The 21,869-nt window shown below is 45.5% G+C and overlaps 1 protein-coding gene across 1 annotated transcript in view; it reads left to right on the forward strand.

Moving 5' to 3' along the window:
• Positions 1–1,391: 1,391 nt before the first annotated feature.
• LOC149428583 (uncharacterized) overlaps positions 1,392–21,869 on the forward strand; it is a gene marked incomplete at its 3' end in the record, with an annotated part of 131,406 nt that continues 110,928 nt past the window's right edge. Inside the window, exon 1 of the mRNA XM_089667232.1 lies at positions 1,392–1,480. Coding sequence (XP_089523358.1) covers positions 1,423–1,480 — 58 coding nt within the window. The remainder of the gene's footprint in view (positions 1,481–21,869) is intronic.

The raw sequence follows: 21,869 nt of genomic DNA on the forward strand, positions 1-21,869 counted from the left end.
ACCTTCCTGGCGGTAATCCTGAGTGTGGCTCGGGCAGGGGAGGATTGACCATTTGGAAACTCGGGCACTGCCTGAGGACCCAGGGTCAGTAGGGGGCCCCATGAGATGCCCCTGGTACCTTTTTCATAGGCTTTTTTGAGTTTGGGCAAGGACACAGGGGCCCCATGATCCCCTATTGCCCGGGGGCCCCATGAGTTGTCAGTCTGCCCCTGGGCTCAAGGTTAATTACAGTAACAAAAGCGGTAACCCCGAGCAACACTTGAGATTACACTGCAGCAATCCCTTGAGCCTTACCTTGTCCCACGATCCCGCGAGGTCCTCCCACTGTGTCCCCTGGCCATGTCCACCGGCCGATGCCGGCATCCGTTTTCCGGGTTCCGTTCCCTGCAAGAGTACGGGGGGCGGAAACGGCGGGAGATTAAAAAAAGTAAAAATTTGACATACACACAATACATTGTAATCTCTTAGTATTGCTGTACCAAACCATTTCACATACATTTTGTCCCAAGTGCTTTGTCCGGCGCCCTGCCTGCACTTTTACTGTTCTTTCTGCCTGGAAACTAAAAAACATCCATGGCATCCAAACAGCACTACTTTAGGTCAAAAGGGCACCTGCTGCTGTAAATCACAGCCAGTGAGCCAATGAGAAGAGAGAGAGAGAGGGGGGCGGGGGGCTGAATGGACACACGGAGCAGCAGCTGGGGAGTGCACATGCTTGGGTGCCCCCCATAGCAAGTTGTTTGCTGGGGGGGGGAAACAACAGGAGGGAGTGGCCAGGAGCGCGAGAAGAGGAGGATCCGGGCTGCTCTGTGTAAAATTACTACACAGAGCAGGTAAGTGTAGACATGGTTGTTATTTTAAAAAAGAAAAAATGTAAGCCTTGATAATCACTTTAATAGCCCCTGCCAGTGGTAAATGGTTTGCTTAATTCCTGTAAACTGATCCATTCTGCGGGAGGGCTCGTGCTTTGAAAAACAACAGACTGGCCCTCTGCCTTACCAGATGGAAATAGAAGAAAGAAAGCCTAAAGAAGAAAACTAATGCGCTGGTAAGCTACAACATAATACATGTTTGCTTTTGGGTTTAATATCAATTTAAAGAGCTTTCACTGAGAAACAGAAGGAGAGGCAACATCTTAAAGCTGCAGCAAGCAGTAAAACAATGACCCTGTTGCAACAAGTATGTAGCAAAATGTTCTAGTTTGTTTTTATGTTCTTTTTTGTACAATTGGTATGTTCTCTTCTATACCTTTGTCTCTGTGCTCTTCCTTTTGGTACAGTAACAGTGTAAGAGGTTATGAGGACAAGTATGTGATCAGAGTCCGTTTTATGTGAAAGTGAAACAAGGTTCAGGCAAGGCTCGTTACTTTGTACAGCTCAGAAATCACAGTTCTCTTGGACTGGTTCCGGCACGGATGGAACAATGAGGACCGGGCTGAACATTCCGCATTTGATCTCCTTTCTTCTCCTCCTGGGATCAGGTCAGTGTCACTCTTCTGTGTATAATGTCATTGTAGCTGAGGATACATTACAGAGCCGGACAATGGAGTTTCTCAGGCAATGCAATGCTGCTATTATTGATGAACACAACACACCCGGGTTCCATTCTGGGTGCAAATTGTAGAAATCAGCAAATGGCCATTTTCTAGGTAAGTAAAACACAAAAATAGTTCAAACCCCCCCCCAAAGAACCCCACAGCCACCTCGCTAGGGTTGTGGGGGAGAAACCCTTGCTGCTGGGGACAAGTTGCTTTGCTGGGGGGTGTTAAGTATTGGGCAAAGTACTGTTTTTTAATATATATGTTGTATAAATATACTGTATATATCTCTTGCTGCTGCTGCACCCCACTCGTCTCCACCTCCACCTTAACAATCGGCGGGGTGAGGAGGACAGAACTCTTCCTACAGAGTCTGTTCTTTTTTGTACAACCACATCACCCCCTTATCTCTGCCCTTAGTAAATGTAATACACAGGGCTTGGTAATATTTGTCTGATGTTTAACCACTTGCACTTTGTCCTTCGCTCCTGCAACTCATGATAAGCCAACAGCAGGCTAACGGCTTTTTATTTTTTTGGTAATTAACTTTTTATTGATTTTCAAACATTTACAGCAAACGGTTGCATAGAAATTTGGTATGACAAACACAGAGCAGCAAGAAAACAGAAAAACAGGCTCGTCGATGAGAGATACATAGATACATACAATGTCAATACATAACAGTGAATTGGCAATCATTTTCACACAATTTGAGCAGACAAGTCAGAATTAGAAGTATCCCATGGTTCCCAAACTGCCTCAAAGGTGGGAACAGAATTAGCATGCAAAGCAGTGAGGTACTCCATTTTTCTAATCTCTGCTATAACTTTCATCAATTCCGGTAGCGTAGGAGGCGTAGTAGAAAGCCAATGCATGGGAACGGTTCTCCTGGCCGCTGTTAAAACATGAGAGGAAAGTTTCCTTGCTAATTTGGAGAGACCGGAAAAAGGTAGGCCCAACAAATATTGGATGGGCTCAAATGGAATATAGGCCATAGCTGTAGTAGGGTAAAGACCTTTCTCCAAAAGGGTGCAATGTACTGACAAGCCCAAAAAATGTGGAAAAGAGTGCCAGTTTCCTCGCCACAACACCAGCAGACAGAAGAAACATTCAGATTACGAGCATAGGGAACCTCAGGAGTCCTATACCAAAACATCAGGATTTTATAAGTGTTTTCTTTATGTACTACACATATAGAAGATCTGGAAGCAGCCTCCCAAATCCTGCTCCATTGATCTAAGGCAATGTCACATTGGAGGATTCGGGGCCATTTATGCATATAAAGGTGGGTATCAATAGAAAGTGGGCAGGCGTCTAAAAGCAGTTTATACGTAGAGGAAATTATGCCCCGTTGGTATGGGCCTTGAATGCAGATATGCTCAAAGAGGGGAAGGCTTCTCAAGAGTCAGACAAGAGGCTTTGGAGGAAAAAAAATGGCGTATCTGTAGATAAACACGGGGAGGAAAGTGCGAATTTAGCCCTACACCGCCTCCATATAGATAACAAACTGTATGGGTCCAAGAAGGAGGCGTTTGTGAAAGGAGGTGTCAGTGTTGGTCATAGACCAGAGAGAGCAAGGATGCATCGGACTTAGTTGTAGCCATTCAATCTCGACCCATTTATTAGGGGGGCACTGGGAGGACCATGAGACAAGAGAACAGAGGTGGGTAGCTAAATAGTACAACACAATGTCTGGTGCCCCCAGACCCCCCCTAGATCAAGGGGAGAGAAGCACAGTACAGGCAGTCCGCTGAGATTTATTATGCCAGATGAAGTGGAGAAAGGACTTCTGAAGGGAGTGTAATTTGGACACGGGGATAGGAACAGGAAGTGTCTCAGACAGATACAAGAGCTTGGGCAGTATGGTCATTTTTTAGTACATTAATCCGTCCAAGGAAAGAGATGGGAAGATTGTCCCAGAATTTTAAGGATTGAGAAATTGTATGAAACAGAGGGGAGAAGTTAGCTGCATAAAGGGAGTGGTAAGCGAAGGTAAGGTTGATAACTAAATATTTCAGGGAATGAGGGCACCACCGGTATGGATAATTTAACTGAAGGGTAGATACAATTTTAGGTGGTATATGGAGTGGTAGTGTTTCAGTTTTAGACGCATTAAGTTTATATCCCGACAAGGCACTGAAGAGCTGTAAAGTACGATGCAAAACAGGTAAGGTAGTGTGAGGCTCTGTCAGCGTCAGCAAGATAACATCAGCAAACAGGGACAGTTTATAGTCACTGTAATGGGTGCGTATCCCTTGGATGTTCGGGTTGGATCTAATGGCTATGGCCAGGGGTTCTAGACAGAGGATAAACAACAAAGGGGAAAGCGGACATCCCTGGCACATACCATTTGACATCCGGAACCATAGTGATAAAAACTACGCCAATTTGACCTGGGAGGTGGGGGTGGAGTAAAGAGCTTTCAGAGCTGCTATAAATGGACCGCTAAACCCAAATCTCTCCAAGACCAGAAACATATAAGGCCAGCTAAGTCGGTCAAACGCTTTCTGGGCATCCAAGCTTAACAAGAGAGTAGGAGTTGAAGACTTGTTAACAAGATCGATCAGGTCAATAGTCCTCCTAGTGTTATCTGCGGCATGTCTAGCCGGTATAAAACCCACCTGGTCTCAGTGTATCAGCTTGGAAATACACCTGGCCAGTCTGTTAGCTACTATTTTCGTAACTATCGTGTAATCAGAGTTTAATAAGGCTATAGGACCATAATTATCCGGGAGGGCGTGGTCCTTGTCCGGTTTGGGGATCACCGAGATTTATGCGCGTGTAAAATCATCGTGTGGATGCGACCCTTTCAGTAGATCCCAAAACAAAGACAGAAGGTGGGGGGCCAGGATGCCAATAAAGGTCTTGTAATATGAGTAAGGAAAACAGTACGGTTCCGGAGATTTGTGTGTAGAGAGATGCTTGACAACATCTAGTAATTCCTCAGTAGAGATGTCCGCTTTTAGAGCCATTACATCGGGAGGTGACAAACTTGGTAGTCATAGGAAGTCAAAGAAAGGCAGCCATCTGAAGGGGAGGGTGGACATCAGGGGCTAGGCAATTATAGAGCTTCTCATAATATTACCCAAATACAGTAGCTATTACATGTGGCTCATATGTGGGTTTGCCATCTGACTGGAGTAGGTGGCCTGGCAGCGAGGGGGATGTTTGAGATTTGAGTCTGTTTACAAGCATGCAGTGCGGTTTGTTAGAGAATTCATAGAATTTTTGCGTAGCCCATGCAAGGGATTGGGCAGTTTTGTGCAGGTCAAGGGCTCTGATTTGGTTGCGTAAACGGGATACTTTCTGAAGCCGAGGTATAGATGGATTGTCTAATAGTCGTCTTTTAGCTAAAGACAGTTGGCTTAAAAGAGATTGTCTGGTACAGAGGCCTTCTTTAAACGAGTGCCCATAGAAATACAAAGGCCTCTGAAGACCGCTTTGTGAGCCTCCCAGGAGGGTTTTAGATGAGGCTACTGAGTCAATATTTCATTGAAAATGAGCATCCAGGCCCTGAGAGAGTCCCTCTGGAAGATGGTCCGAGTGCAAGAAACTCTCATTGAGTTGCCAGGAACAGGCCCTGGGGGGAAGTTAGGGAGAACGAGATTAAGCAACAGTGAGGCATGATCTGACCAAGCCATAGGGTTGATCTCAAAGGAGACCAAAAAGGGGAGCAGGGGGGCAGTGACAAAAAAGTGATCCAAGCGTGAGAATACGTGATGCGGAGTAGAGTAAAATGTAATTTGCCTATGGAGAGGATGTTTGACCTGTCAGTCGTCAAAGAAGCAATCCTCCCGGATCAATTTATTGAAGGTTGTCAAAGAGGAGCATTGCCTTTTCGACGGAGCTGATGCAAAGAGGACCTTCCTATCTTTGTGAGGAGACATAATCAAGTTAAAATCCCCCCAACAATCATGCGCAGAGTAGATAGGGACTATAGTTTATCTAAAGTTTGAGAGATAAATGTCAGCTGACCAGAGTTGGGTGCATACAAGTTCAAAAGTACAAATGGGGAACCCTCACACATACATTTCAGTAAAACATAGCGACCAAGTGGGTCAACCCTGGAGGAGGAGACCCTCAGGGAGAAGTTTTTTTTAATCAAAATAGCCACTCCAGCTTTCCCGGAGGGATCAAAACAGAATAGGATTGTGGAAAGTTCTTAGAGGCAAAGCAAAAAGAGCCATCCTGTTTGAAATTAGTTTCCTGAATAAATATGAAGTCTGCTCCCCAGGATCTGAACCACTTCAGAGGCATCCACCATTTTTGAATTGAGTTAAGACCTTTGACATTATGGGGTTTATTTACTAACGCCGGAGAGTCCAAAATCAGACTCCCTTCTGCATAGAAACCAATCAGCTTCCAGGTTTCATTGCCAAAGCTTCATTGAACAAGCTGAGGTTAGAAGCTGATTGGTTTCTAGGCAGAAGGGAGTCTGATTTTGGACTCTCCAGCTTTAGTAAATAAACCCCTATATGACAACAGCTTTAAAGTCACCTTGAAACAACAATGGGTATATTAGCTGTGTAACCTGGGTATGCAGGAAACTTATCGATGAGGCAAAACAGAAAACAGGGATAGAGAACCAGGTGATTATCAAGGCAATGTGCCTAAGACATACAAATGTATCACTCAAAACAGAAGCCGTAAGGGTCACAGATAGAAACAAAGATATCATCAAAGATATACACCCGGGATATTGGGAATATCCTGAGTCGTCAGGGCTTAAGGCCTGACGCTCCAGGGGGCAACACGTCAGCTGACGCAATTTAGCAGATGCCTACCTCAGAAATACATATAGCGGTTATAGTCAAGACATATCAATACGGAAAAAATGCTAAGGCACATATGGGAACAAAGGAGCCCAATTAACAGGGCGGTAAACCTGTCATGTGAAAGAGTCAGGTGGCAGGGCCCACTGATCCAGGAAGTCATGGACGTTGAGGAGTACGAGGAAATCACTTCCTTCCAGGGTTAGCAGGTGTCCAGATCTTGCGTGGAGTGTCAGAGGACCTGGACTGGGTAGGAGGTAGTGGAGGTGCCTTGTCTGGCAGAGGAAGAAGACCCAGCTGTTTAAAGAAGGAGTCCGCTTCATGTAGGTCACAGAGTATGACTTGGGTGTTATCTTTGGAGACAACTAGCTTGAAGGGAAATCCCCACCAATATGGGATATGGTGCTGTTGGAGATGAATGGTGGCTGGCTTCAAGACCCGTCTTATGGCCAGGGTGATGGGAGATAAATCACTGAAAATTTAGAGCCTGTCTCCTTTAAATTCCAAAGAGGGTTTATTGCGAGTATCAGTGAGCAAGATTTCTTTACTGTCAAAGTAGTGGAGGTGAATGATTACATCTCTAGGCCTGGTGACCTTGGAGGGTTTTGGGCCTAATGATCCATTCGCCAATCAGCTTCTGGGACCTTGGGGGCCAAAGTAGTGAATAGAGATGGCAAGTGACATGGAAGTTGGGGATCAGAGACCGTTTCAGATATGCCACGAATACGAATGTTCTGACAACCCTTCCTTGTTTTCCAAATCTTCCTGTTGGAGTTATAATTGAGATACGGAGTATTTCAGACTGGCATTATCTTCCTCTAGAACATGGACATATTGTACCAGTTCGTCAAATTTAGACTCAGGCTAAAGTCTTTAATTGGCTGACTTCACTCAGCCAGTCCAGACTCTGGAGGGATCCCACATTTATTGTCAGGACTTACTCAGATGCCTGACCCACAGCTGGCCCAGCTTCGGACTTATGCTTCATCCACCTAGGTGAGTATGTGAGTTTGTTTTTATTTTAAACCTCGCACTTCTCTTTTAAGTTATTACTATAACCAGTAATTATAAATTGCAGAGGGAATTATTTAATATGATAAACAGTAGATATTATTATTATTATACAGGATTTATATAGCGCCAACAGTTTGCTCAGCACTTTACAATATAAAGGGAGACAATACAGCAATGATACAGTTCAATACAAGAGGGTTAGGAGGGCCCTGATCCTTGGAGCTTACAATCTAAGAGGGAGGGACTGGTGGTACAAAAGATAATAACTGTGGGGGATGGGCTGATGGGAGAAATAGAAGATTTGGTTATTAGCTGAAGGCAGGATAGGCTTCCCTGAAGAGAGAGGTTTTCAGAGACCGCCTAAAAGTGGGCAGAGTAGGCAATAGTCAAATAGATTAGAGTAGAGAGTTCCAGAAGATGGGGGAGGCTTTGGATAAGTCTTGGAGACAAACATGGGAGGAGGAGACAAGGGAGCTAGAGAGCAGGAGGTCGTGGAAGGAGCAGAGAGGGCGGTTTGGGTGATATTTGGAGACAAAATTGGTGATGTAATTTGTGGCAGAGTTATAAATGGCGTTATATGTTATTGTTACTGTTTTGAGTATTAGTAAGATGAATGAGTCTGGCAGCAGCATTCATGATAGACTGAAGAGCGGATAGCCTGCGATTAGATCGGCCAATGAGGAGGGAGTTACAATAGTCAAGGCGAGAGATAACCAGGGAGTGAATAAGTTGCTTACTAGTTTCAGAGGTTAGGAACGGGCATATTTTGGAGATGTTGCGGAGGTGACGTCCGACAAGATTTGGACAGTGATTGGATTTGGGGCTGAAAGGACAGATGGGAGTCCAGGATTACACCTAGAGAGAGAGAGAAAGAGAGAGAGAGACACCCCAGCACTGAAAAAAATATGCTATTGAATGCTTGTGTTTTTGTTTAGAACATAATCTTTGGTGGACAGCATAATTCAAAAAAATGTCGGAGCAGCAATGGGAGCCACATTTTCACCAAGTCTTCCAAATTTTTATATTGATAATTGGGAGAGAGAAATCATCTACAGGAAAGAATAGGCACAAGTATAGTACAAGCGAAACGTTTCGTAGATGACATATTTATAATTTAGTGAAGAGATTAGAGATTCCTTTAAGAAATGAATAGGAATTAATTCGTTTTTTTAGCTTTTACTTTACATTATCAAAAAAGATACTTAAAGATAATATATGTGTACAGGAAGATAACATTCATGAAAATACTCATTTTAAAGAAACGGGAATGGTTACATTCTTCTCTATCTGCCAACAACTCAAGAGGTTCAACAAGATTTGTATAGAACAATAAAATTATTTAAAAGAAACAAACTTACTAACAGGAAGATGTAGGCAGAAAGGGTATTAAAAAAAAAGAAGACTTACAAAGTAAAACTTAAGGAAAGAATGGAATTAATAAGAGATCAAACTAGAAATTAACTTTTAGCTAAACAAAAAGGTTTTAGTTTTATTTGTGACTTTAATGTTAATAAAGATAGAAAGGTGCAATAATGTAATATTGGCCGATTTTATTGGGAGATAACATTTTGGGCCCCTTGCTTTCCAGTAAGTCAAACTGTATTTCTAGAAAAGCACCGGTACTTACAATAAAAATATCAAAATGTAATTAATGCTAACTGGACAAGACTTTTTATGTTGCAAATTTAACAAGTTTACAGGTAAAGAATCATAATTTTTGTCACCAAAAGAATGAAGCCCCCACCTTCCAATCCAACAATACCGTCAACATCGGGTGTACATAAAAGAAACATGTGCTGGTAGAGCTTATCATAACCAATTGGAGCAATGTGCAAATACAATGTGTGTCTGTTACATATTCAGAAACCAAGAAGATACACATGAAAAAGAAATGCAACACCCAATAGACATCAGTTATTGATAAGATGACATTTATGTAGAATAAAGGAGATGGATCAAGAAGCTGTTCCCATGGTCTAATGTCAAAATGTCTCAGTACAGAGTTAGAATTAGGGAATGTGATAAATATCTCAAAATAGGGGTCTCATCCTCATGGAAAATAGGGGAAGTAGGGAGCACCAGCCTAGTGCATTACCTGAGACAAAAACTTTAATATTACAAGGACCCAGATGTCTGATGCATTTTGAGGGGTGCTCCTCTCTTCCTTAGAGACAGGGCTGGAGGATCTGGAGGGTCCTCTCATGGTTTGGGAGTTGACTTGGTGACCAGACCGCTTTGGACTATTGTTATCACAGTTGCTTGTGAGTATGTACTTATTCTTGTTTTTGCCTCAGGTAATGCACTAGGCTGGTGCGCCCTTCTTCCCTTATTTTACAGCGATTCTTCTGGGTTTCCCCGACCCTTAGAGAGCAGCAAAGTCTGTGCCACCATTGGAAGTGCCAAAGACCTGACATTTGTCCATCATCAGCACACCACTCTTGAGCGGGGGGGATTCTCTGATTTTTCTATCTCATCCTCATGTGTAGGAGGATCAGCTCTGTTGTATATTCAATATAGATTTTTAGTATTAAGAGAGCAATCTATCCATTTTCAAAGCTATTGGGGCTATGATCGGAAAAGTATTAAAGTGGTTCTAAATGCATCCTATGTATGAAGGTAAAAAACCTTCTGTGTGCAGCAGCTCCTCTAATACTTACCTGAGCCCCTCTCTTGATCCAGCAATGTCTACAAGAACCTCAGTTCTCTGGGGAATTTCCTTCCTCATTGGCTGAGACAGCAGCGGAAGCCATTGGCTCCCTCTGCTGTCAATCACAGCCATTGAGTCAATCAGGAGGGGGTGGGGCCAAGCTGTGATTTTGCAAGTGAATGGACACACAGTGCAGCGGCTTAGGAGTACACTGGGGGCACCGGCTTAGTGAGCTCTGGGGGCACCTGACAGGAAGGAGGGGCCAGGAGCATTGGTGGAGGACATGAGGGGGACAATCGGGGCTTCTCTGTGCAAAACCATTACAGAGCAGGTAGGTATAGACATGTTTGTTATTTAAAAAAAAAACAAACAAAAAACAAGAGACTTTAGTATCATTTTAATCCAATACCTCCATAATTTCCTTTATGTGGCTGGTATACTGTACATGAACTTTTCTCTTGTCAGGATATTATTGACCATTTTGAACCAGGTTGGAGAAGTTGGAAAATGTGATAGATGGTCAGGGAGCCACAAGAGGAGTAGTGCATGTGTTGCAATGGCCATGAGGTTACTCAGATATGAATGCATTTATAAAATAAAAAGGGGTAAAAAAATCAAAATGTGTCTGTACATTAAAAAAAATGTATCATGTTAACAACCATAATGGGCTTCAGTTTTGAGGATAGGATTTGCAGCGGGGAGAGGGTGAAGTGTATGATATTGCAAGTAGAGACAAAGTGAATTTATATGCTTGAAACTTTGACCCCCAGAAGACTTAAAGTTGATTTAAGTTTAAATCATTTTATTCATAATTATTAGGTAGATAGCTGGTTGATTTTTGTTTAACTAGGACCTTGATTAAATGTTTTGCATTTGTAAAGGTTTTACATTACTTTTTAATGCAAACATTTTTATTTTTCATATACTTATACACATTTGTATTCATATATGTTGCTAGTAAATACGCCCCTGCTTGTGTGTGTGATCTGGCACCATCCCTATACCCATAGGTAACAAAATGTTAGGCATACACTAGTTAGACCTATTATCCCTGGTTAAACCTGTTCTGCTGGTGGTCAATTTTACACTGTTGTGTCCTCTGCAGTATATTAATTCTTGTAGTAAATCCCCAGCCTGTGCTTTTTATTCCTAATAAATTGGGCCTGGCCCCTCTATTTAAAAGGGTTCTGCTGTTAGACAATTTTACACTGCTATATTATCTGTTCTATTATTAATGTACCTGCTTGTACTTTTTGTCTCTAGTATGTTTTTAGTCAATATTCCCTCATGAAATATTTCCTGTTGCTGGTCAGTTTTATATAGTTGTGTTTTTTGTGGTCTCCTTCTTTTTAACGAGAGTTTAAAGGAAATTGGCCAGTGGTAGGACAGTTTTGCATCAGCATGAACAGGGTCAGGCTCAGCAAACTTCTAACCGATTTCTATCAGCTGGTCAAAGTGGGCCTATCACCAACTGATGAAAGAGCATTTGTCGCTGCTAAAATTGTCTGAAAAATATATTTTTTTCCCAAAACCTAAATAAATCAGGTGGGGTGCTGCGTCTGTATGTATGCAAAGATAAATTGTAAATAAATAAATACATTCCACAGCCCTGTCACGTACCTTGGTTGAAGGCCAAGTTGACAAGAGGTTTTCCCTTGCGGCTCTGGTCCGAGCACTACTGAATGTGGTGACAGAGGTACAGGGCTCAAATAAGCGCGGGTGTCTATAGCTTGATAGCAGGTGTCAGGAATGGACTTGCCAGTGGTGGTGGGACTCACCTGCCTTGTGGGCTGCAGTACCAGGGCTGGCCAGCAGGTGCTCTCAGCAACCAGAGGCTCACTTCTGAAATGAGCCATCACCTGAGGCTGATTACAGCAGGTGTATTTAAGGAATGGCCAGGCCTGTGATCAGGGCCTTGGTGTATGTTTCCCATGAGCCCCTGTACCTGCATCCTGTCTACTTTCTGCCTGATCCAGATTCTGCTTCGATCCCTGACTCTGAATGAACTCCGCCTGTCCTGACCTCGGCTATTCCTGACTACTCTTCCGCCTGCTCCTTGTGCCCTGCCTGCCCGTTTTCTACTGACCCGGCCCTCCCGACTACGCTTAGTATTGTTTCTATTGTTATCTGTTGGAGGTTTGGGTTGGTTTGTTTGCACTGTGTTGTTGTTTAGTCTTGCACTGCGTTTATGTTTTGTTTAGTCTTAATAAATTGCCTTATTCACACTATACCTGGAGCCTTTGTTTCCCTGTGTCAGTCCACACATTTCTGGTCATACCCGGATCCCTAACGGCAGGTGATTGCCACAGTCAGGGATGTAGTCCAGGTGAGCCAGGGTCATACACAGTGAGACAGCAGCATGGTCAGGAGGCAGGTCAGGGTCAGTACCAGGTTAGCAAGCAGAGCGAGGTCCAGTAGCAAGCAGAGGTCAGCACCAGGAGATCAGGCAGAGAGTAGTCAGAGGCAAGCCAATGTCAGCAACAGGAGATCAGGCAGAGAATAGCTAGAGGCAAGCTGAGGTCAGCACCAGGAGATCAGGCAGAGAATAGTCAGAGGCAAGCCAAGGTCAGCACTAAGAGATCAAGTGGAGAATAGTCAGAGGAAAGCCGAGGTCAGCACCAGGAGATCAGGCAGAGAATAGTCAGATGCAAGGTGAGGTCAGCACCAGATCAGACAGAGAGTAGTCAGAGGTAAGCCGAGGTCAGCACCAGGAGATCAGGCAGAGAACAAGTCAGAGGCAAGTCGTGGTCAGCACCAGAAGAACAGCCAAAGAGTAGTCAGAGGTAAGCCAAAGTCAGCACCAGGAGATCAGGCAGAGAATAGTCAGAGGCAAGTCGTGGTATGCACCAGGAGATCAGGCAGAGAGTAGTCAGAGCCAAGCCGAGGTCAGCACCAGGAGATCAGGCAGAGAATAGTCAGAGACAAGCCAAGGTCAGCAGCAGGAGATCAGGCAGAGAATAGTCAGAGGCAAGCCGAGGTCAGCAGCAGGAGATCAGGCAGAGAATTGTCAGAGGCAAGCCGAGGTCAGCACCAGGAGATCAGGCAGAGAGTGGTCAGAGGCAAGCCGAGGTCAGCACCAGGAGATCAGGCAGAGAATAGCCAGAGGCAAGCTGTAGTCAGCACCAGGAGATCAGGCAGAGAATAGTCAGAGGCAAGCCGAGGTCAGCACCAGGGGATCAGGCAGAGAGTAGTCAGAGGCAAGCCCATGTCAGCACCAGGAGATCAGGCAGAGAATAGTCAGAGGCAAGCCAAGGTCAGCAGCAGGAGATCAGGCAGAGAATAGTTAGAGGCCAGCTGAGGTCAGCACCAGGAGATCAGGCAGAGAATAGTCAGAGGCAAGTCGAGGTCAGCAGCAGGAGATCAGGCAGAGAATAGTCAGAGGCCAGCTGTGGTCAGCACCAGGAGATCAGGCAGAGTAGTCAGAGGCAAGCCGAGGTCAGCAGCAGGAGATTAGGCAGAGAATAGTCAGAGGCAAGCCGAGGTCAAAATCCGGAATCCACAGAGCATGGTCAGGAGCAAGCCGGGTCAGCAATGGAAGATCAGTCAGTACAAACAGGAACTCAGGGACATGGGACACAGGAAGCTGCAGAACATCCAGCGATTAGTACACAGCAGAGTCCCCATTAAATAGGCAGCTTGTTGCCAATGCGGGAAGACGTGCGCATAGAAATTTGCCTACGTGTCAGTGAATGCTGGGTATTAGCCAGAATTAGCATGAGCTGCACTAGTTTCCTGACAGCCCACTGTGTGTTGCCAGTGCACGCTGTCTCCGGGGCCATCTGTGAAAATTATACTGTTCTGTAACACCATGTATAATATTATTACACAGGATTTATTTAGCACAGGGCTATGTATAGTTTTAAGGTATCCTCCAATGATAACTTTTAATGGATTTGCACATTTTCAACGATGTCCTCTAAGATGCATTAAAAAACCCCTCCCTTTGCTGTATGGCACCCTAACACATGCTCAGCGGTGCACGTTTCAATGCATTGCAAGTATGCAAGGTAAGACATAATACATTTTCTGGTAATGGAACACAAATTCATGAAAACTAAACCATTTTAGGAAGTGCACTTGAGGCTTCCTATATATTCACAGAGTTCATGACCACTGATCTATATGATGTGCAAACTGTAAAGAAGAAAAACATGAACGCTGTAACCAGAAAATTGTATTCAAAGCAGAACTCTCTCAATCAACATGGACTATTTTTAATCCTTATGCTGCTAGCATTAGTGAATAGATAGGAAAGTACATCATATTTACTTGTTTTATTTTTTTACATTTCTTCAGTTACTTCCTGGTTTTCATGCCTAAGCAAATGATGCCATATATCCCAGGAGTCTTCAGGAGGGGAGTGAGGTTTCTCAGCTCAGCCAATGCCTCAGCTAAGGACAGATGGATACCAGGAAGTAACTGCTACATGAATCATTTGCCCTTACTCAAGATGGCCACTGCCAGAAATGTCAGGAGGTGTTTTTCAAAATGATTTCTTAGCGAACTAAAGCATGGAGACAAGGATGAATTTATGGAGGAGTTTGCTTTGAACATTAACAGTTAATGAAATAGCATTTTTGGTTTGTGGTGCTCAGATGCAGTGCAGTTCCACTTAAAAAAATTAAATCCCGTTTTACATACAGTTTTTTTACAGCACTAAGTGGTGTAATAATTTTTTTAACAATACGCAGTACTGTAGTGGCCCCAGGAAACTCAGTATGGACATTCCACTGGACGGCTGAGTACAGAGTTCACCATAATAATGCTCTAATGGACAGGTCACCTAAATGCAATCTCACCAGAACAGAGCAGGTTGCAATCAAATCCTTGCCTCTGGATCAATCCATTGTCATCCACCCTGCTGATAAGTGGGATGTTGTTTTTTTTTTTTTTTTTTTTTAATTTAAATATTTATTAAATTTTTCATGTTAATACAAAAACCCAAAAAGGGGAATAATTCGCATAAAAATAGACATTTATAACATTTCTATCTTTCCCCTACTAAAAACACTTTTCTTTCCCATCCCACAACCCCCCCTTCCCACCCCTCATCCCCCCTCCTCCCCCTCTGCAGACTCTAGTCCATTCTAATCTCTCAAGGCTTATTCATTTTTTGCTAACATCCTAGTTCATAATTTTCCTATATTTCTCTTTCAATCCTGCTCTTTCCCACTTTTCCCATCTCAAGTGGGATGTTGTTGTCATACAAAACTTATCTGTTTACGGACAGGAATTACTCACACAGTTCCAGGAAAAACAATTTGAACATGATCCAACATGGCGTTTCACACATATACATGGTGACAAACTCAGAGAAGGCTTCCTTCATGGCTGGCTCTCTAAAAATAACACAACTTCTGTAAAAATATCTACTTTTATATAGCTATATGGCTTTATATTTCTAGAAAACAATGAAAAATAAAAATAGATGACTCTTATGAGGCTAACTGTAGAACAAATATGTTTTATTACATAGAAATAATAAAGACACACAGACACAAGTTAAAGGTATACCTACCAAAACCCAAGATACTCCCAGCACGATCTACAAATACTGTAGCTGCTGACTTTTCTATTTCAATGGTTTTTATTAATTTTTTAAACAGTATAAAACAGAGACAATAAAACACGCCCACGCAGGGGTTATCAATTGCACAGATAAAAAAAAACAACAAAGCAAAATAAAAAAAAGGAAAAACAGTGCTCTAACGCCAACAGGGCAAAAGGTACGCCCAGGCAGGGGCTATCAATGGCACATAAGGTACAAAACATTAATGTAACTGACTATAACAACTAAATGCAGCTGTCCAGTCACACCAAAAACAGAGAGAGAGAGAGAAAAAGGAAGAAAGAGGGGAAAAAAGAAGGGGGGGCAGAGAGCAGGGGTCCAAGAGCGCCAATGCCGAACGCCATTACATCCCCAGACTAGCCGGGGGGAGTGAGGGAAAGGCATATTGCAACCACGGCTCCCATATTTTCAAAAATTTACGTTGGGAGTCGTTGCGGATACTCGACATTTGTTCGTTGAGCATCATAGTGGTCATACGATCCCGCACCCCCTGAAAAGGGACAAACAGACTCTTCCAGGCCTGAGCAATTGTTCTAGTGGTGGATAAAAACAGATAGGAAGCCAACTTCTGCTGGTGAGCCAAGAGGCCCGGTATGGGGCAATGAAGCAAAGCATACCGAGCATCCCGGCGTATGGAGAGATGGAACAAGGTGAAAAGGAGGCCAAACACACGAGACCAAAAACGAAACAGTCTCGGGCACGACCACCAGATATGCAATACATCTCCACGATGGCCACAACCCCAAAAACATTGATCACTACAGGCAGGGTTAGCCCGGGCCAACCGAGCCGGAACCCAGTACCAACGAAACAATACCTTATAGGCTGCCTCCAGCGTGGTCGTATTAAATGAGCATTTAGCTATGAGTGACCAGGCCTTATTCCAGTCCTCCGGATCCACAGCCACTCCCAGGTCGCGCTCCCACTGAACAACATATGAAAGAGACGTATGCGACGAGCGTCTGTTCAGAGCTGCATAAAGAAGGGATATAAGGCCCGGAGTGCCCGGACTCTGTTGGCAAAGCTGTTCAAAGGCAGATTTCAGGTACGGGAAAGCAGAAGTGCCCCGCAGCGAGAGCAGCCAATGTCGCAATTGAAGATATCGAAAGAATTCCGCTGGGGGGATATTCCGGGATTCCCGAAGAGAATTCCAGGTGGGAAAGGACCGAAAAATCAAAAAGTGTCGCACCTGCGAAAAACCATTAGTCACCCACCAAGAAAACGCCCTGGGTGATCTAAACCCGGTGGGAAAAGAGGGTTGTTAATAACTGGGAGCAAAGGCAGAAAGGGTGACATCAGGCCACCAGAATAACGTACCGAGTCCCAGACTTGTAGGCCAGGAAGTAACATCGGACTCAGTGCCATAGGGCGCAGGGCAGAAGGAAGCCATAGAAGCATCGACAGTGCGATAGGGGCACAATTAGGTAGTTCCAACAGGACCCAGAGGGGGACATCGGAAGAGGCGTGCAACATAGACAGTGGGGCAATCTGGCTCGCTTGATAATACTTAGTTACATTAGGTACCCCAAGACCACCCTGAAGTCTATGGGCAAAAAGCGTATTTTTGGATACTCTGGGGTGCTTATCGGCCCAGATAAAACGCATTAACTTCACCTGAAGCAACTGAAGAAAATGAGGGGGAACCCGCACCGGGAATGTGCGAAAATAATACAACAATTTCGGCAAGATGGTCATTTTCACAGAATTAACCCGTCCTATCCAAGACAGGTGCGGAAATTGCCAAAAATGCATAAGAGAGGATAGAGAGCTAAGCAATGGATAATAATTTGCAGCAAACAAGGAGTCATAAGTGGGGGTCAAGCGAATGCCTAAGTATTCAAGAGAAGAGGAAGCCCATTTGTAAGGGAAGTGGGATTGTAGGCGCGAAACCAAATCTGAAGCCAAAGTAATATTGAGGGCGACAGTCTTATCCAAGTTGAACCCCCGATACATTACAATCGGTCTGAAGCGCTAAAGCCAGTGGCTCAAGCGCCAGGACAAAGAGCTCTGGGGACAGGGGGCAACCCTGTCTCGTCCCTCGCCCAATAGGAAAGGGATCTGAAAAATACCCAGCGTATTTAACAGAGGCCGAAGGAGAAGAATACAAGGCCTTAATCCAAGAAAGAATAGAATCCCCAAAACCCCAACGAGACAGCACAAACCGCAGATATTCCCACGATAGAGAATCAAAGGCTTTATATATGTCTAAAGACAGTAAGAATCCCGGGATTTTCCGCTGTTGCAGAAAATGTTTAAGATGGACCACCTTACGAACGTTATCACCCGCCTGCCTCCCGGGGACGAACCCTACTTGGTCCCTGTGGACCAGGCTACGCAAATATTTATTGATGCGAAAACTAAGGATCTTGCCCAATATCTTCAGGTCTTCATTAAGAAGAGAAATAGACTGGAAGGCTTGCGGTTCCTGTACATCATCGGTCGTCTTAGGAATCATGGCGATATGCGCTCTAAGCGCATCTGGAGAGGGCAAGGAGCCCTGTCATAACGCATTAAAATAGTCAGCCAAAAAGGGCACCAACAAGGCTGAGAATTTCTTATAATAAAGACCGGAAAAGCCGTCGGGACCTGGAGCCGCGGGGGACTGTACAGATTTGATAGCTTGGAGCACTTCTGGTACAGTGACACCGGCGTTGAGTGCCACCTGTGCTGCCTCGGATAACCCAGGAAGTCGGAGATCTTGAAAGAATGCCTCTGCTTGAGCCACGGGGAAGGGATCCGGGGCAGCATAGAGGCGCGAAAGGAAGTCCGAGAATCGAGAAACAATCTGCTGGGGATTAGAAGTACAGCCACCCGTGGAAAGTCGCAGTCGAATCGGTTTATGGGGTTTCCCCACGGAATTAAGTTTCCTGGCTAGCATGGGACTGGGCTTATTAGCACAGGAATAGAATTTGTGTTTGGTCCAACGCAGGGCCCGTTCCGCCTCCGAAGAGGCAAGGAGGTCCAACTCTGTCGCCAGAGCGTCCCAAGCGTGTTTATGGGCCACGGATGGAGATGACTTCCAACGCGCATCCGCAGATGCCAGGAGAGAATGAAGCTCCAAGAGTCGGCGTTCCCGCTCACGCTTCCAGACCGCCGCTAGCTGTATAACATGACCCCGCACCGTGGCCTTATGCGCTTCCCATAGGGGCACTGCCAAAGAGACCGATCCCGAGTTTTCCGTGAAGTATGTACGTAAAAAAAATTCTATTTGTTGGCAGGTAGCCTGAGTGGTCAATAAAGAGTCATTGATGCACCAATGAAAAGGGCGCCGTTCTGACCCAGAAAGGGCAAGGAGGAGTACCAAGGGATCATGGTCCGCCCAGGGTGAGGAGGGAATAGTTATCCGCTGGACCAAGGGAAGCTGCTGGACCTGCATGAATATATGATCAATTCTACAAAAACTGTCATGAGGATTGGAATAGAACGTAAAGTCGCGTTCAGTTGGGTGAAGTTCCCTCCAGACGTCCGCTAGCCCCGCCGTCTGCAAAAGAGAGCGCATACGTTCCTCCAGCACCAAGTCATGAGAGGGGGTCGCCCCCCGTGCGTAGCGCCTATCCAATGTGGAATCCAAGGTAACATTCGAATCCCCCATAACAAGAAGAAGACCCTTAGAGTGTCAGGAAACAATGGTGCAAAGATGTGAAAAGAATTTATGCTGAAAACGGTTAGGCGCGTAGTAAGAGACAAAAGTAACCTCCTGGTCCCAGAGGGTGCCTTGCAGAAGCAAATACCTGCCCGTGGGGTCCGCTATATGCCTAGAACAGACAAAGGGGAGATTGCGTTTAAAAGCTATCAGTACACCCCGACGCTTCTCAGGAGCCGAGGCCGTGTAAAAGATGGGATAGTGAGGTGAAAGATAACGCGGAGCGGAGGACTGAGAAAACCTGGTCTCCAGAAGACATACCACATCAATTTGTTGCGATTTGAGGTGATGAAAAACTTTTGCCCGTTTCTGAGGTGAATTGAAGCCTTGAACATTTTGTGAATGTATTTTCAAAAGGGGCGAGGCCATGGCGGCATCAACGCAACACGCTCAGCAGAAAAAAGCCCAAAGCAGCCAGCAATTTCCACTCCCAATGGCGATCGGACCATGGCGTCCCGGAACCCTGCAGAAAACAAAAACGAAAAAAACCAGAGAAGAAGAAAAAAACAAAGAAAGAAAAAAGGAAAAAGACACAAAAAGTATACACAACAGTGCAATCGTGTCACACCAATGGTGACATGCATCCTACACATGAAGGATACCAGTTAGGGGTAGCTCTACCACCGGACACATGGCTGCAAATTGAAATGTCAAAAACAGAAGCTCTCAGGGGGCAAAAAGGCAATGAACATAATAGAACATAATAAAACTAAAAGTCCCAGGAGCAGGAACCTCCGCGATGACCTCCCCATAGAAATGTGGAGAACCATAGGGGCCAACCCCCTCCCACCCAATCAGGCCCAGTCCCGTCAGGGAAGTCCCTCGGTGAGACGATACGTGGGAGTTCCAAGGCGCTTCTTCAGCCTGGAGAAGAACAGGAAGGACTTGATCGCGAAGGGGTCCGAGGGAGAACCCTCCTCCTGTTGGACGACCGCTCCCAGATGAGGCCCAAAGGAAGCGGCCTCGCCGGGGATCCAGACGAATGAGCTGGGCTCCGATCGGCAGCTTCCGGCGAAAGAAGGTGTAAAGATTCCAGGAGAGAGTGGGCCTCCTCCGGCGTAGCCACAGAATGACTGCGGCCCTGGTAGGTGAAGGTGAGGCGGAACGGAAAGCCCCATGCGTATTTAATACTGTGTTTCACCAGGACCGAAGTGAAGGGCTTCAACTGGCGGTGCTTCTGAAGAGTGGTCTGAGAGAAGTCGTGAAAAGCTGGTAGCGATGCCCCTGGAAGCTGAGATCAGGGTTGTTTCTGGCCGCCAAGAGGATAGTTTCCTTAGTGCGGTAATAAGTAAACTTGATGATAATGTCCCTCGGGGGCCCAAAGAACGATGTATGCAGTCAAATTCGAGATGGTCAATGGGAATAGCGGGTGTCAGCTCCTGAAACAGAGCAGTAGCGGTGGAAGTAAGATCCGTGACCGTTTCTGGGATACCCCTTAACCGCAAATTGCCGCGGCGGGAACAATTTTCGAATCCTCAAGCCGTAGCAGCGCGTCCGCCAATTCTTTCTTGAGGTCGCACAAATCCTGTTCGTGATTTTCAATGACCGTGGTCGCAGCGTCCATTTTATCCTCGAGATCGTTCGTCCGATTGCCCAACTCCCGAATTTCCCGCGAAAGACGGTCGGCCAGATTGGAGGTAGCGGAGGACAATTCTGACTGCAGCATGCATTTGAAGCAGCGCAGGAGCTCAGCATCCCGCAGGGATGGAATGTGAGACAGCCGGGATGGCTCTGATGCCAGGTCTTCCACACTGCCAGGATCCATCTCACCTGCGGATAGTGATGGCGGGGGACCCAAAATTGCGGCCGGGGCTTCAGCTGTTGTCTCTGGCAGGAGCCGCGAATCCTGGAAGCCTCCGGCGGCCGGCCCAACATCGAGGCCGCGGCTTCAGCCGCGATCTCCGTTGGGTAGGCCGCAAATTCCTGCACGGTCCGCCGGACTCTGGAGGTGCGAGTGGCCGGCGTTTTTTTTACCCATCAGGGTACTGGAGGGACAGGGGGCCAGAAAAGGAGCAGAGGGACCCCCCCTGATGGTCAGAAATCGACCGATGTGTCCGGCGGCCGAGACACAAAATTAATAGGCAGCCATCCTGGCCGCTGCTCACGGGGTGCCTCCCGTAGCTGTTGACTTTTAATATTAGGACACTTACCTGTCCAGGCATCCAGTGGTGTCCTTACCCCGAGCTGATTCTTTAATCAGCTTCGGGTGCTGGTGCTGCCATCTTAACAAAGGGAAACTGGCAGTGAAGCTCTATGGATTCACAGCCAGCTTCTTACTGCGCATGCGTGAAGCGAGCTGCACTTCTTGAATGGGCCGCAGTCCTCTGAGACCTGTGAAGTGTCCCAGAGGGCTGCAGGGGGTGAACTTCCAGCTCACCCCTTGCAGTTATTGCCGAAACACAGCACTCCCTTAAGACTATGGGGTCCATTAATAGTATGTGTATCTGCAGTGAATTATTTTATGTTACAGGGTGAAGTTACCATTCTATAAAGATTATACATGTTTGTAAACATTCAATACAATTTTATTTTTATGAAATATCATTGTAGTGCCTAAAAAGTCCATGAGTTCCTTTTTCCATTTTCAGCTAGTCTATATTAGGATGAGGCACTTTTGTACCTTTTAATTGCCCCCATAGTTACCACCCTGTATTGGGAGCATCCATTTTCAATTTGCATTTCGGTAA

Source organism: Staurois parvus, unplaced genomic scaffold (genome assembly GCF_062004578.1).
Source record: "Staurois parvus isolate SC_StPar_1 unplaced genomic scaffold, SC_StPar_1.0 ptg003116l, whole genome shotgun sequence".
NCBI lineage: Eukaryota > Metazoa > Chordata > Amphibia > Anura > Ranidae > Staurois > Staurois parvus.